Source organism: Nothobranchius furzeri, chromosome 12 (genome assembly GCF_043380555.1).
Source record: "Nothobranchius furzeri strain GRZ-AD chromosome 12, NfurGRZ-RIMD1, whole genome shotgun sequence".
Classification (NCBI taxonomy): domain Eukaryota; kingdom Metazoa; phylum Chordata; class Actinopteri; order Cyprinodontiformes; family Nothobranchiidae; genus Nothobranchius; species Nothobranchius furzeri.
The window spans coordinates 5,571,278-5,588,331 of NC_091752.1; the positions used below are offsets into that span (position 1 = coordinate 5,571,278).

A 17,054-nucleotide genomic window follows, 5' to 3' on the forward strand; every position below is an offset into this window, starting at 1 on the left:
GAATCGAAGAAAACACCCTTCACAACAGTTGGCCAGGTCAAGAACATCAATCGGCTCTATGTCCATACTCCAGGAGGTAGGTGTATCTGTGTCAAAGTCAACAATCAAGTGTGAATACAGAGGGTTCACCACAAGATGTAAACCATTGGTGAGCCCCAACAACAGGAAGGCCAGATTAGAGTTTGCCAAACAACATCTAAAGAAGCCTTCACAGTTCTGGAACAACATCCTACGGACAGATGAGACCAAGATCAACTTGTACCAGAGTGATGGGAATAGAAGTGTATGGAGATGGAAAGGAACTGCTCATGATCCTAAGCATACCACCTCATCAGTGAAGCATGGTGCTGGAAGTGTCATGGCGTGGGCATGTATGGCTGCCAGTGGAACTGGTTCTCTTGTATTTATTGATGATGTGACTGCTGACAAAAGCAGCACGATGAATTCTGGTGTTTCGGCAACATTATCTGCTCATATTCAGCCAAATGCCTCAGAACTCATTGGACGGCGCTTCACAGTGCAGACGGACAATGACCCAAAGCATACTGCAAAAGCAACCAAAGAGTTTTGAAGGGAAAGAAGTGGACTGTTTTGCAATGGCCAAGTCAATCACCTGACCTGAATCCGATTGAGCATGCATTTCACTTGCTGAAGACAAAACTGAAGGGAAAATGCCCCAGCAACAAGCAGGAACTGAAGACTGTTGCAGTAGAGGCCTGGCAGAGCATCACCAGCGATGAAACCCAACGTCTGGTGGTGTCTATGTGTTCCAGACTTCAGGCTGTAATTGATGCAAAGGATTTGCAACCAAGTATTGAAATGTATACGTTTGATTTATGGTTCTTATTCTGTCCCATTACTTTTGGTCCCTTAACAAGTGGGAGGCACAAATACAAACTGTTGTAATTCCTACACCGTTCACCTGATTTGGATGTAAATACCCTCAAATAAAAGCTGACAGTCTGCAGTTAAAGCACATCTTGTTCGTTTCATTTGATATCCATTGTGGTGGTGTATAGGACCAACAATGTTAGCATTGTGCCGATGTCTCAATATTCATGGGCCTGACTGTAAATGTGGGGTTCTGTCTCTGAAAAGACCATATAGAGTGAAAATTAAACGATCCAAGGTAATCCGCGGTGTGTTTGATGCTGATCACATATGAGGGTCGAATTTGGAGTTGGCGAGGACCGCAGGTTTTCTTGATGACCTTTCAGCTGTTGTTCCTCTCTCAGCACGATCCACACCATCAGAAGGAGCTTTATCACTCTGGAAAAAGGTGATTGGAAATTAATCGTGTAGTAATAAATGTTACCATTTTCACAAAGTATGGCGTGTTTTAAAGATGTTTCTAATAAACTATTTGCAATAAAATGTTTTGCATATTTTTATTTTGTACGAACAAATTTAATTGTGATAATCTTTTGATGCACACAAGAAAAGGGGGCACTAATTGTAAAACATGAAAATTTTTTATCTAGATTTTTTATAAATTACAATTTGTTATAATCTTTAAATGCAATTTCAGATTATGTTAACTGTGATATGAATTAAATCTAAATACATAATCTTACTTTTAAATACTGAATTTTGAATATAAATGTAATGGTTTTTAATTAATTACGTAGCTAACGTGTTAAATTGCTGCAAATTTGAAGCACCCTACCAAAATAAAAGCATCTAACAACAGAGAGTCCTTTGATGGTGTAAGTCTTTTTAACCACGAAGCATTCTTAAGCACTCCTGTCTGGGATGTCCTTTCACATTGATAAGTTAAACAATAAATTTTAAAGGAACTCTTAAAATTTTATATAGGCTATTGCTTGACTCTGATTTTATTTTGATATGCTACATTTTTAGCAGTCTGAAATAACTTGTTAGCTAAATATTTAGTTTGCAACCACAGCATTTTTGTTAAGATTTCAACATTTAGATGTAACTGAGTATTTGATTTAAAATACTTAATTTACCCTTATATATTTAGATTGATGCTTTTAGGCCTATGTATAAAAATTATAACTTAAATAATTAGGTTTGACATTATTTAGATTTGTTTCAAATAATTAGTTTTAACTTTGTAAATTTCATTCAACACATTTTGGCCATAGTAGGTACAGAAACTTTTTGGACCCCCAACAAATTTTCCCTCTTCGTTATATTGCAGCCATTTTCTAAAATCAATTAAATTCATCTTTTTCCTCATTAACGTACACACAGCACCCCATGTTGATGGAAAAACACAGAATTTTTTAAAATTTCTTCAGTTATTAATAAAGACAAACTGAAATATCTCACAGTCCTAAGTATTCAGACCCTTTGTTTTGACACTTGTGTGCTTTCTACTTCTTCTGATCATCCTTGAGATGGTCCTACACCTTCATTGGAGTCCAGCTGTGTGTGATTATACTGATTGGACTTGATTAGCAAAGCCACACGCCTGTCTATATAAGAGCTTACAGCTCACAATGCATGTCAGAGCAAATGACAATCATGAGGTCAAAGGAACTGCCTGAAGAACTCAGAAAGGCACAGATCTGGCCAAGGTTACAAAAACATCTCTGCTGCACTTAAAGTAAGAGCACAGTGGCCTCCATAATCCTTAAGTGGACGACGTTTGGGAGGACCAGAACCATTCCTTGAGCAGGCCATCTGGCCAAACTGAGCTACCAGGGGAGAAGAGCCTTGGTGAGAAAGGTATAGAAGAACCCAAAGATCACTGTGGCTGAGCTCCAGAGATGCAGTCAGGAGATGGAGAAAGTTGTAGAAAGTCAACCATCACTGCAGCCCTCTATCAGTCTGGGCTTTATGGTAGAGCGGCCTGTCAGAAGCCTCTCCTCAGTGCAAGACGCATGAAAGCCCCAATGGAGTTTGCTAAAAGATAGCTGAAGGACCCCGAGATGATGAGAAATAAGCTTCTCTGGTCTGAAGAGACCAAGATGGAACTTTTTGGCCTTCATTTTATGCAATATGTGTATTGAAAACCAGGCACTGTTCATCACTTGTCCAATAAAGTCCCTACAGTGAAGCATGGTGGTGGCAGCATCATACTGTGGGGATGTTTTTCAGCTGCAGGGACAGGACAACTGCTTGCAATTGAGGGAACAATGAATGCAGCCAAGTACAGAGATATCCTGGACAAGAACCTTCCCCAGAGCGCTCGGGACCTCAGGCTGGGCCGAAGGTTTACCTTCCAACATGACGATGACCCTAACCACACAGGAAAAATAACGAAGGAGTGGCTTCACGGCAACTCTGTGACTGTTCTTGAATGGCCCAGCCAGAGCTCTGACTTAAACCCAATTGAGCATCTCTGGAGAGACCTAAAAATGGCCGTCCACCAACGTTCACCATCCAACCTGACAGAACTGATCTGCATGGAGGAATGGCAGAAGATCGCCAAATCCAGGTGTAAGAAACTTGTTCCATTTTTACCAAGAAGACTCATGGCTGTATTAGCTCAAAAGGTGCTTCTGCTAAATACTGAACAAGGGGTCTGAATACTTAGGCAGGGAAGCTTTATTTGTATAGCACATTTCAAACACAAAGGCATTAAAAGTGCTTTACAGAAGCAAAAACAGCAAACACAGTAATTCAAAGAAATGTAGATTCATTTCTGATTCAAAAAACAGATAAAAAGCACAGCCAAAAGGGTGGCAGCACAAACATTTATTCAGGACTGGAGCTGGACAGGAATTAATAACTCTGCATATATTGCTAAAATGTTTGTTCTGTCAATATGAGGTGCTGTGTGTACATTAATGAGGAAAAAAATTGCATTACTTGATTTTAATAAATGGCTGCAACATAACAGTGAAAAATTGACGGGGCTCTAAATACTTTCTGTAACTACTGTATACTAATTTTTATTCCAAATATATACATAAAGTTATGTGTAGCTGTTTACATTTCATTTTGAATATTTCACTTCATATGTTCTGTTCTGATTCTGTTTAAAATATTTAGATTAAACTATGTTTAGATTTAGATCTGAATATTTAAATTAAACTTAAAGTATTTTGATTTTATTTAGATATTTAAATGTAACTAAATATTTAGATTTTGATCTAAATATTTAGATTTTGATCTAAATATTTAGATTTTGATCTAAATATTTATGAATAGAAGTCTGTGAGCCAATGAAAGTCATTTTTTGATCCAGTTTGATATGTGCCATGGATTTCACATATGACGTCTGTAAATTTTAAAGACACATTTTGGTACCAAGAAAACATTTATTCTGGACAGGTGGAAAAAGTTACTTCAGGTTTTGTATGAAAATATGTAGAGGACCCCAACTGCTCGTCACATGAAATGTCCGTGGCTGAGTTTGGCAAGCTTTGAATGAAAGGAGCAGCATTAAATATGGAGAAAATCACCATTAATCTGACCATGTGGGAAGTAGCAGCTACGCTGGAAAGAGATTGTGTTGCGGTGTCATATATAAGACTTCTCATTTGTAGTCATTTTATAAGCAAATATGAGACAGACAGTCAAAACACACCTAATTATTTAAATTAAGGGTAATTTTCTTACTCCACTCACACTTCTTGTTTGAAAAATGCAACAAATTCTGTTGCCTAGCACAGTGGTTCCCAACCTTTTTCCCAAGGGACCCTTTTTTTACCAGTAAAATTTTTGACGACCCCCTCCCATTCTCTCTTCCAGTACAAACAGTATTAAAAAATGATAAAATTGTTCAAGCACATTTTAATATGCTTTGATTTAATAGATAACAATAATAGTAGGCTCCAGTACAGAACAAAGTCATTAGCAAAACCAAACAGCATAATGTGCTTGACAGTTTGTATTACTTTTCTGAACACATTGTTTCTTGTAAACACTGATAAATCAATCATTCCTTTCAATAAACATTTGACACATAAAAAATACACTGAGCAAAATTTACTTAAATGTGTATATTACTGTTTATACTAGATTATTTACTGTAAAGGCTGTGATTAATCAACCAGTCCTATCTTGAATGAACTTTTGACACTTGAAATTAAAACAGTGAGCTGAGCAAAATGTTCTTAAAAGTGTGTTACTCTTTCTGTACTAATTATTTTCTGTCTTAATATCAGTAAACTTTTCACTCATGAAAAAATGTGAGCAAAATGTAGGCTATAAACAAGTAATAGATGAAGTTTTAACCCCTTAAAGTGGAGAGGTCCGGGCGACCCACTGAGAGGCTTTGGCGCCCCCTTGTGGTGGTCGGGACACCCAGGTTAGGAACCACTGGCCTAGCAGACCGAAAGGGCAGAGCCGCTAACAAATACACACACACAGGCTTACAACGACATTGTGACCTCATAATGTACCAGCTAACGTCATAGCGTTGGTCAATAGCGATGGCATATTAAATTTAAACGCAGTGCACAGTTTTTACCTGACAACGGCACTGACAGTTTTAGGCACAAATTTAAAATTTTAACTTAGATGCACTAAAGTGCAAAATTATTGTCTACACGTGTTTACGTTACGATTAGACTCTCATTTCTATAGTTAATCAGCAAAACGTGTTGATTTGGGGGTGACTTGCTCTTTAAGCAGATGTTAATATTACGCCGACTGGGAGGGGAGGAGACTTGGGCTCCCTAAAGCTTACACCTACGTTCTTACTGGTCACCGACGGTTTCTCTGTTGTTTCAGTTCCTTTAGTTTGCTCCTGCATTCCCAGTTTGTCCATGATCATCTCAATCCTAGATGTGACGACGGCTACAGAGTTTTCAATCTGAAGAACTTGTTTGGCCAGCCTTTTGGGGTGAGACAAAGGTAAACCGTTAGTTTGGTCTTGAATAAATCTCTTTTTTTTTCTTTAGAGATCTGCTTGTGTGAATGTGAAAACTTTTCTTACTTAAGGAACTGATCGTCATCCACAGAGGTTTGACTCTTTTGCTCGTTTGATGTGACCGGAGGCCTCTCTCTCAAATCTTTTTCGTAGTTTTTTCCAAGATTGTTAAGTTCAGCATTAAGAGCAACCTGATGACAACAAAACCAAAACCTTAATCATAAACAGCCTTTTTCCTTAATATGGATATATTTACAACCCCTCACATTTGTTTCTCTCTTATGAAAACAACCTTTTTTTCCTTCAGCTCCATTTTCATCCTTTCTTGTTCGTTTGCGTCTAGAATCTTGTTTCCATCATGGTCAAACTGTGAGAAGGCTGCAGATATTTCATGATCAGAGTGTCCCATCCTGCAAATGTATCAGTCTGATGAGAGATGCAGCTAATTATGAATTTATAGTTGTTGTCCACATCTCTGTGTGTGTGTGTGTGTGTGTGTGTGTGTCTGCTCTGTCTTCTCCATCCCCAGTGAGTCATGGAGGATGGCTGCTTTTGCTGAGCCAGGATCCTCTGGAGGTTTCTTCCTGTTAAAAGGGAGTTTTCCTCTCCACTGTCGCTGCATGCTTGCTTAGTATGAGGATTGCTGTAAAGTCACTGACACTAGTTAGTGACTTGATGCAATTTGCTGGGTTCCTTATGTAGGAAACATTATTTCTGATTGGCTTAATGAACTGACCTGTATTGGAATGTTTATTATGTGAAGGTCCTTGAGACGACTCTTGTTGTGATTTGGTGCGTTATAAATAAAACTGAATTGAAATTGAATTGAAGTGAAATTGAATTGAATTGAAATTGTCTCTTACTCTTTAAGAGTTTCTCTGAAGTCCTTGAATTCTATTTCTCCAGATCCAGACTCCAGAGCCTTCTGAACATCGCGTATTTTCTCGTTTTTAAGCTTCAGTTTCATAAAGGTCTTCATGTAGCCCTGTAAATTGAGCGTAAATCACGGTATTGTCTCTTGTAAAATAGCACTGATTACATGAACAGAACTGATCTCTACCTGTTTGAGGAATTCAGATATTTGAAGCTCATCCTCTTCAGAAGACAGTTCCTCCTTAACCTCTGAATAGGTGTCATTTATGATGGCCAGAAACATGTTCTATGGAAAACAAAAACAATACTCGTGAAAAAATCAAAGGGGATTTCCACCTAGAACCTTTCATCATCAGCGAGACAACTCACCAGCAGAACAAAGAAAACGAAGAACACAAAGGTTACGAAGTAGATGGGCCCCAGAATTCTGTTTGCGCTATCGATGGCATTAAAATCAAAGTCTCCAAGGATGATTCGGAACTGTGTGAAACTACAGAAAAATAAACTATGATTCTTCAGACAACTTGAACGCTTACTGAATGGCCTCAGTTTGCAGAAATAGATTTTAGATCTTTAGATTCTGTATTTTTAATATTAAATATTTTTGCTTTGGATCTTTTTTCCTACAGGCTGTTTTTATTGAAGAGACGATGTAGTTGTTACCGTTAATCTCTGGAAATATCCATCGAAATGTTGAAAATGAATGAAATGATGCCCAGTTTTTGAAAAATATCTGCGACTTCGTAACGTGACCATAAAAATTGGGTCTAAAATACACGGGAATGGGTCCAAGTCTCTGGGCGACGCCATCTTTGACGCCATGTTTCTGTCTATGGGAGCCCGTGAGGACAAAACACATTTACCGATTCATAAATGTTGTTTTACATGTTTCCCTTTTCGCTTGTTGCCACTGATAAGAGTCTGATGTGCTTGTCATTTTCCTGGAGGTTGCGCTCTCAGGGATTTTTGACCCTAATGACCATCCGATGGTAAAGTCTTACTCGAACACAAAAATACTGCTTGCTTGCAAATATTTAGGTATGTACAGCCCCCTGTCGCCAGGGAAACTACACACTTGGGGTGCATTGAGCAATCCAATTAGCTCTAGAACAGAGGTGTCATCCTAGCTCTGCAGGGCTGGTATCCAGCATGTTTTTGTTGTTTCCCTGCTTCCGTACACCTTATTTAATCAGCAGGTGATTAACAGGCTTTTGAAGCACTTAATGAGCAGGGTGATTTAAACACTGAATCAAGTGTGTTGGAACAGAGAAACAACTAAAACATGCTGGATACCGGCCCTCAATAACCAGGATTTTGGCAACCCCTGCTCTACAAATGGTCATTTATTAATTGCACATGTTGTCACATAGAGATAAAAGCAGTAGCTGTAAATAGTAAAAGGCAAATTTCAACCTGTTCAGCACATGAGTTTCTATGACATTCACTTAGCTTTTTGCTAAAAGGATTTCATAGGCTCTCTCTTTACTTATTTTAATTATTAATGGGCCATGATGAATGTATTGTATGCTGTTTTCTGTTGCGCTTTGAGATTGTTAGAATATAAAGTGCAATAAAAATAAAACTGATTATTACTATAGATCAAACCCTGAAAAGTTTGGGAACTAGTGGTATTTTCCAACGAGCGCCACAGCTTTGTGGTTCCTCGAGTTCCCTTATAAAAACTCCATTACACAGGAGTAACAAGCTAACAGCTAGTCAGGATGCGTCCAAGACCCAAGTGTGAAAACCAGCAGCAGCTGCAAGTCCAGGGGTCAAGTCCTGACACAATTTAAAGGCGTATATGAAATCCTCTGCGTAAATTGATACGAGACTTTAAAATTGCTTATATTTCTTCAAGTTAAGGCCATTCAAGGAGCGGGTATGTGTCACAGTCCAAGCCCCCAGGCCGGGCTCTCCCAGCTGACCGGCTTCTGTCTCGGACCACATTACCCAGCATGCCGGGGCCTGGGGGCTTGGACTCTGACAGTATGGTAGTAAACAAACTGATGTTTGTTACAGCTGACGTTGGTTTTTGACACCACTTACATGCAATTTACAAAAGTGCTGAACGTGTCAACCTGTGTTCCAAACAGTAAATATCCAAGTTGAGCGTAAGCGAAAAAAACAATAAAAAACATGATGGCGAATCCCAAAATGTCTTTGGCACATCGACCCAGTGTGGTGGACAGCTGCGACATGGTCTTGTTGAAACTGATGTACTTGAAAATCTACAAAAGGACAAAGAAAGTCAATTTGTGTGACGACACAAGACGACTGTGGAAGATGCGATTACCTTACCTTAATCCAGGCAAAGAACAAGTTCACTGCATTCATGTTGTTATACTGTGTTTGCCAGAATGCTAGAAATTCAAAATCGGCATAGATGTCTGGATTTTCCAGCAGTTTACCAAGCAAGTTGTTCACTTTGGCGGTTCGGAAAATATTGAAGATGATGGCGACGATGGCGAGCTGAAAAGAAAAAAACTTCTTTAGGAGGAAGATCAACAACCAGTGAAAAGATCAAGTTTAAATCTGGAACAGTGTTTATTATCTTACCAGAATAATTACGATATCCAGTATGTTCCAAATGCTTTTGAAGTAGGAGAATTTGTGTATCTGCAGCTCTAAGATCTCCTCCACAACATAGTAGAAGATGAATACACAGAAGACCAGTTCACAGCCAAGGATGAAGTAATCCCAGAGGGTGATGTAGCGAATCAGTTTGACTGTTCTGATCTGGTAGGACGTGAGCGCGCCACCGGTTGCTGGGAATTCAACCACCAACCTGAAGTGGGAATGCCAAATTTCGGTCAAGTATTTGTTGCATATCAACAGTTAAGCTGGCACCTTTGTTCTTGCTTCTCACGTGATGACGCAGAACAAGTTGATGTTGGCGTTGTATGTGGAGAAGTCAATAAAGACAACTCTGGTTCCTCTGTCCAGCCACAGGTTGTCCATGAGTTCAGCCAGGATGTCGGCGCTCTCCTCCTTGGTCCGACTTAGATCTTGGTAATATCCCGCTCCGCTGTAGGTAGTCAGCAAGCCCCAGTAGGAGGAACCTTTGATCTGTTGCTCTGTGTGATACGTCCAACTGAAGGAGAACAAAAGAAAATGACCCCAGACCTTTTAATGGATTAGGTTTTATTAACAGGCTTACGCAGTGCCATTGATGAGACCAAAGCCAATGTCATCTTCCTTCTTCTCGTTGTAGACACCATAACATCCGGAGATCTCTTTCACAAAGTCTTGGGGGATGATGCAGGAGTTGTTCTTGATCTTGATCTGCCTCACTCTGGGAACACCTAGCAGCATGTTCTCGTAATAGATGAAAGATTGATTCCCGCTGTCGAGGGACTGGTCATTGTACCATTTGGTCCAGTAGAGACCATCCAGCAATGGACCTTGGGCAAACTGGCCACACAAAGACAATCGGTGAAGTTTCACAGTATTCAAATAATAAATAGTTTACATAAAATTGATTGGAAACCCACCGTCCAGAAGTCAGCCATGGTGCCAATGGACTGAAACGCAACCCCACTAGCACCGGGCGAATTCACAAACAGGTTCGTCATGGCTGTAGTGAAATAATAGGCGCTGGAACTGGTCATCCCGTATGTCACTGAAAGAACATCATCCCATTGTTAGAAGTTATCTTGGTTTGCTCAGGTGCAGCTCTAAACGCTGCTTCATTCAGGGGGACTGAGATAAGAGAACCGAAATAGGCAGGCACGCAACGCCGCACGTCAGCTTTGTCCGAGTCTCTGCTGCTATCACACGGATCCAGATTACGACATGTAGTTTGTTTATGAAAAAGAACACGCTGGTCTGATGCTAAAAGCCTCATCAGGCAATGTAAATCTAACCTTGACAAAGCAACAAAAGACGCTCTTATCTCTAAAAGCCAAAAGGGCAACACTCGTGTCCCTTTCAGTCCTAATGCATCAACTGGACAATGGCTTCTAGGTAGATGGGATGGGAGGGGCAACTGTGGTAAAAAACAACAAAACAAAGGAGAAAGTCGAGATGAACAGACGAGAGTGCCCTCAGATCCTGACAAATGGTTTCAGAAACCTCATCTGGCTAAAACCATAACCCTTCTTATTTCTGCTAAACTACAGAAATAAATGTCAGATTAAATTAAACAGACCGAGGGCTTCCAACAAACAAAATATAAAGGTGTGTGTGTGTGTGCGTGTGTGTGTGTGTGTGTGTGTGTGTGTGTGTGTGTTTTGAACACTCACAAAGACAAACATCCACCAGAAACACCACATAGACCAACAATTCCCGTAGAGTGGTTCGGATAAACGACTCCCTGCTGTTGGACGTGTTTTCGGTCCATGTGGTGCCCCACAACCCTAAAGACAATATTACTCATGAGTCTTTTAAATTATGAAACATCATTTTGACGACTTCAAACTTAACTGTAAAGAAAACCAAGTCCAGTTAAACAAAATCAAAATGTATTTTCCATATTGAACCAATGTGGCCCACAGTTTTTATTTAAAGCACAGATGCTGTTTTAGAGTAAGCAAAATGTCATCCTACCTTTAATAAACGAGCAGCAGCCTCGTTTTTTCTTACTGAATGTTTGGTCAGAGGAGGAAGGTTCCTCTGGGATTAGGCCCCGGGCATCTAGTGTGTACATGCCATCCATGGAGCCCTGGAAGTGCGTCTGTGGGCTGTAGATGGTGCTGATTTCCCGGGGTATGGGTGGCGGGCTTCCACAGTAGCCGTGGTTTACCCAGGACCCGTTCCCCATGCTGTCCAGCTCCGACTCCACTATTCCAGTCAGGTGGCTCTCAGCTCGGTTGTTCAGACACTTCATGGTTCCTGTTTGAGCTGCTATTGAGGAGTGATTCTGAGCAGAGCTGGTGGCTTTTTGAATAACTGCTGAAGAGGTGCTTTTAAAGGGGGGATGACCTCAGCTATGTTGAGGGAGGAGCTGATTGGTTTATTTTTTTTTTTTTTTTTTGTCTGGACACTGAAACCTAGCAGGTAACATGTTGGTGTGTGGATAGACTAAGGCTTTAGAGTATTAATGTTCTACTGTGGATGCACATGTATTAGACAAATTTTAACTTATTTAACAAAAGGAAATAAAATCACCAATATGTTGTAAATTATTCGTCGTTAATGCAATGTCAGATTTTAGTTCCATATCTGTAAGTTTCTGATTTGTTGTCTAATTTTTTGCCAAATTTAATTTGCTATGGATGGCAGCTATTTTGAATCCACCTTATTCCACACATGAACCTGTTGTAGAAACACAGTCTCCACCTGGATTTAACTAAGCAAATAGGTACAAGCCTTCTACAGGATAATTACTGCATAGGCGATTATCGACTTGTTTAATCCCAACTGGTGCAATGAGTTGCTTCTCATTTCTTAAACAACCATGTGGAAAGTCACGTCTGGTGGAAAAAATGTTAGTCTGTGTGAGAGGGGTCAAATCGTTAGCATGCATCAAGCAGAGAAAACATCTAAGGAGATGCAGAAATGAGTAAAACTGGGTTAAGAACTGTCCAACGCTTTGTTAAAACTGGTCTGAGTCCAGATGGACCCTGGTCCAGCATGATGGCGCATCAGGGTAAGAAGAGAGGCAAATGAAGTGATGCACCCATCCTGCCTAGTGCCTATACTGTACAAGCCTGTGGGGGCAGGGCTATGATCTGGGCTTGCTGCAGTTGGTCAGGTCTAGGTTCAGCAACAGGATGAGGTCAGCTGACTACCTGAATATCCTGAATGACCAGGTTATTCCATCTTCCCTGATGGCACGGCCATATTCTATGATGACAATGCCAGGATTCATCGGGCTCAGATAGTGAGAGAGTGGTTCAGGGAGCATGAGACATCATTTTCACACGTGGGTTGGCCACCAGAGTCCTTAACCCCACTGAGAATCTTTAGGATGTGCTGGAGAAGGCTTTGTCCCGCGGTCAGACTCTACCTTCACCAATGCAAGATCTTGGTGGAACGTTAATGCCACACTGGATGGAAATAAATCTGGTGACGTTGCAGAAGCTTATCGAAACAACGCCACAGCGAATGTGAGTCGTAATCAAAGCTAAAGGTGGTCCAACTAAATATTGGTATCTGTGCACTTTTTTTGGCCTCTCTCTGGCATGGCAGCCATTCGTCTTCTCAAGGCACTCTCGTACTTCTCTGGGCTCTTGGGAGTCCAGCTAGGGAGACTCAGATCCAGAGTCTGCAGCCGGGTCTGCGGGTCTTCATGGTTTGGTTTACACCGAACAACAAAAAATACAAAAGATGGATTAAGGAAGCTAATAAGGAGACATGGACACACAACCATGAACAGAGACAATAAAGTCTACACGTTAGATCTCGCATGGGACTGTCATCGGCATAGAGAGCGCGGGCAGCAGAGCACGTGTCGCCCCTCGCGGATAAACAGAGATGGAAGTGACGCCGCCATTAGCGGCCAGCTCTGAAGAAGACCGCAGGAGTGGGCAAAAGTAATATGAAAAAAAGGTAAAGCAACTATTTCCTGTGTTTAAAAAAGAACCAAACAATGCAATCAGCAGCTGCTTTCATAAAATAACAGGGTGGATGACCAGGTGGCAGCTAAAGGCGGTCCAACTAAATATTAGACTGTGTGATCTTTTCCTTTGGTGGCGACTTCTTTTTGGCCGTGCAGCGTATGCTTCCAATAGACTATCTGAGAATTTCGTACGAGCTCATATTTTGATGCCTGGTTGAGCTTCACTTTCCTCTGACACAGTAAGGATCACATTTGGGCTTCTGACACGCCCACTAGGGACCCACATGAGCAGTTTAAGGAAGAAACATTTCCTCTGGCTTTAAGCGCTTTGTGCCTCTGCAGTGATAATCCAGCCCCGGGTGTAGTGTTCCATTTCAGACAAGCTGCACTTTCCGTGCTTTAATTCGGTTGACTCTGGATCAAATCTTTCGGAGAACTTCATTAAAATCTGACCAGTCGTTTATGAGATTTTTTTTTAAAAATACAGAAAAAAGAACAAAAACACTCACAGAAATTTAATTTACCCCCCCCCCCCCAAAAAAAAAAGATAAAGAGCAGTTTTATGTGTAAATAATTCAGCAGCTGAACGGCATGTTGCCGCGCTTGACCCTCTCAGTTACTTCCAGGCCGAGCACAGCGTTGTCACCACTGATTAACAACTCACCCCGTAACACGCTTCCCTTTAGGAAATCAATTAATTGCACTTCAATTATATTCTCCATCACCAGCTGTTCACTTGTGGCTAAATTAATGAGGAGCGTAATTGGAGTGTCACCGAAGGTCTCTGCCAACTGTCAGAGTGTTCATTAGATATGCAAACACTTAATGCGGTTTATTACCCGTTACGATTATTGGTGTCCATCAGTCACGTGTCTTTTGGCAGCTCCTGCATTTTATTTGTGAGCTGAAATCTGATGTATTTGGCAGAATATTCATGTATTCTCATGTTATTTATCTGCATCTGTAACCGCTGGGTTAAGAGGATCCTAGCGTTAATGTAAATGTTCTCCAAGAGCAGACTGAGTGACTTTGAGGCTTTATGCCTCAGTGGCTCTGAACAGACCTATTATGCACAGCCATTATCACACAACAGAGTTTAATTTCTGCTCCCCCGCTGAAGCCATGCTGGGATCTGGCACACAGGCTTCCTTTATCTGTTGTGGCTTGTGCCACCCTTCAGACTTACTCAGATCTGCTTTTGAGTTGCTGATGAGTGCAGTTGGGACTACTTTTTAGCTAAAATGTCTAGAGTAAACCACTTAAATGGATGCATTCAGACCCTGAATCAGTTTCAATAACTAAACTTTCTTTTGGCTCCACTAGTGAGGTAAAAATAATTTTATCTCAAAACAACTCAGATTAAAAGAACAAGTTACCCCATAAGGGAGCAGGATGCAGTCAAACTACACATACAACTGATGAGGTTATGAAATATCAGTTTTTTACAGTTTAAACCAGATGTCTAAGTCAGCAGAATTAGTTATTATGAATGAGAAGAAGACTCTAATGTTAGGACTGTTTTGTAAAAATTTTGTGTTCTGAAAATTTTGAAAATGTAAGTTATTGAACACTTTTTAGTGGTTTGAAATACCTGTTCACAGTAAACTGGTATATGTGGGGGACTGAGGTAGTGACACAACAGTAGGTAGAATAGATTTCTAACAAAGAGAACATGGAAGGCCACATGTTGATACCTGGTCACTTTCCTCTGATAGTGTTCCATTTCTGACAGGCTGACATTGCTATGTGTAGTTATTACCTCTGAACAAGCATGTAAGTAGCCTGGTAAGTCGAATAAAATCAAATTAAACCAAAATTTATTTTTGAAGCGCTTTTCATGGAATTGCAGCTCAACAATATTAAAAACAACCAGACAGCAGTCGGTTTCCCACCCCTCTCACACAGATTCACATAAGAGATCCCCTTACATCCTATACATGTGAATATATAGTCTGACTGTGACCCAGCACTGTGATTGGCCCACAAAATCGAAAGAGCGCTGTGATTGGCCCACAAAACCGAAAGAGCACTGTGATTGGCCCACAAAATCGAAAGAGCGCTGTGATTGGCCCACCAAACCAATAGAGAGCTGTGATTGGCCCACCAAACCGAAAGATTGCTGTGATTGGCCCACCAAACCGAAAGAGCGCTGTGATTGGCCCACCAAACCGAAAGAGCGCTGTGATTGGCCCACCAAACCGAAAGAGCACTGTGATTGGCCCACCAAACCAATAGAGAGCTGTGATTGGCCCACCAAACCGAAAGATTGCTGTGATTGGCCCACCAAACCGAAAGAGCGCTGTGATTGGCCCACCAAACCGAAAGAGCGCTGTGATTGGCCCACCAAACTGAAAGATTGCTGTGATTGGCCCACCAAACCGAAAGAGCACTGTGATTGGCCCACCAAACCAAAAGAGCGCTGTGATTGGCCCACCAAACCAATAGAGAGCTGTGATTGGCCCACCAAATCGAAAGAATGCTGTGATTGGCCCACCAAACCAATAGAGAGCTGTGATTGGCCCACCAAATCGAAAGAATGCTGTGATTGGTCCACCAAACCAATAGAGAGCTGTGATTGGCCCACCAAACCAAAAGAGAGCTGTGATTGGCCCACCAAATCGAAAGAATGCTGTGATTGGCCCACCAAACCAATAGAGAGCTGTGATTGGCCCACCAAACCGAAAGAGCACTGTGATTGGCCCACCAAACCAATAGAGAGCTGTGATTGGCCCACCAAACCAAAAGAATGCTGTGATTGGCCCACCAAACCAATAGAGAGCTGTGATTGGCCCACCAAACCGAAAGAATGCTGTGATTGGCCCACCAAACCGAAAGAGCGCTGTGATTGGCCCACCAAACCAATAGAGAGCTGTGATTGGCCCACCAAACCAATAGAGAGCTGTGATTGGCCCACCAAACCAAAAGAATGCTGTGATTGGCCCACCAAACCAATAGAGAGCTGTGATTGGCCCACCAAACCAAAAGAATGCTGTGATTGGCCCACCAAACCAATAGAGAGCTGTGATTGGCCCACCAAACCAAAAGAATGCTGTGATTGGCCCACCAAACCAATAGAGAGCTGTGATTGGCCCACCAAACCAAAAGAATGCTGTGATTGGCCCACCAAACCAATAGACAGCTGTGATTGGCCCACCAAACCAATAGAGAACTATGACTGGCAGGACACAATGCTGTCCGGGCCTGCTGAGGCTCCAGGAGCGTGGCTAGACCTACACGCTAGGGGCGGCGTTAGGCCCAGCTACTTGGGCTGAAGCCCCGAATGTTTTATGAAAAGCCCCGGATCTAAATCGCGGAAGTAACATGCAGTACCAAAGTCCAACAGAGAGGGAGCAGCTGGCAGTAGTTTGTATACAGCCTGCCTGAGCCTCCACCACTGAAGAAGAAGCCCTTCAGCAGCCGGCTTCTTCTACAGTCTCTGCCTGAAACGCATGAGTGACGATGGATATAAGGACGTTTTTAGACCAAAAGTACAACGACAGAACCCCAGCTTTGATGAGACTGGTGTTGACTCAGGTTTGTGAGTCTTATTTGAAAATATTTGTTGTGCTGCTGGTTTGCCTAAAGTTAGCTTACTATCAGGTAAAGTTGTTGGAGAAAGAAAGGGATTATTTACTATCATCTCACACTAAACACTAACAGGAACAATACTCTGCCCTGAAAATGCTTAATATGTAGCTTCAGATTAAACATTATGTGGTACAAGAATATTGTATTACCAGTTGGTCCTATACGAGCTCGGCTGCTATTGGGCCAATTGAAGTATGCTACAAAAGAGCATTGAAAATATTAGATAAAAAAAACCTCTCTCATATCACCATTGTCAATTTTTAGATAAATACAAGTTTTTAAATTTTACTAATTTTAAATTATTTA

The 17,054-nt window shown here is 41.3% G+C and overlaps 1 protein-coding gene across 1 annotated transcript; it reads right to left on the minus strand.

The window, feature by feature from the left end:
• Positions 1 to 1,024: 1,024 nt before the first annotated feature.
• Positions 1,025 to 11,586, minus strand: pkd2l1 (polycystic kidney disease 2-like 1). The gene is made up of 15 exons (XM_015943856.3): positions 11,207 to 11,586; positions 10,903 to 11,016; positions 10,153 to 10,280; positions 9,819 to 10,072; positions 9,528 to 9,752; positions 9,218 to 9,446; positions 8,960 to 9,130; positions 8,708 to 8,889; positions 7,031 to 7,151; positions 6,849 to 6,947; positions 6,652 to 6,773; positions 6,081 to 6,198; positions 5,855 to 5,979; positions 5,612 to 5,753; positions 1,025 to 1,269 (listed from the first exon to the last, which is right to left on the minus strand). Exons 1-15 carry the CDS (start codon positions 11,484 to 11,486, stop codon positions 1,156 to 1,158), a joined length of 2,424 nt encoding a protein of 807 aa, XP_015799342.1. The 5' UTR covers positions 11,487 to 11,586; the 3' UTR covers positions 1,025 to 1,155.
• Positions 11,587 to 17,054: the final 5,468 nt, after the last annotated feature.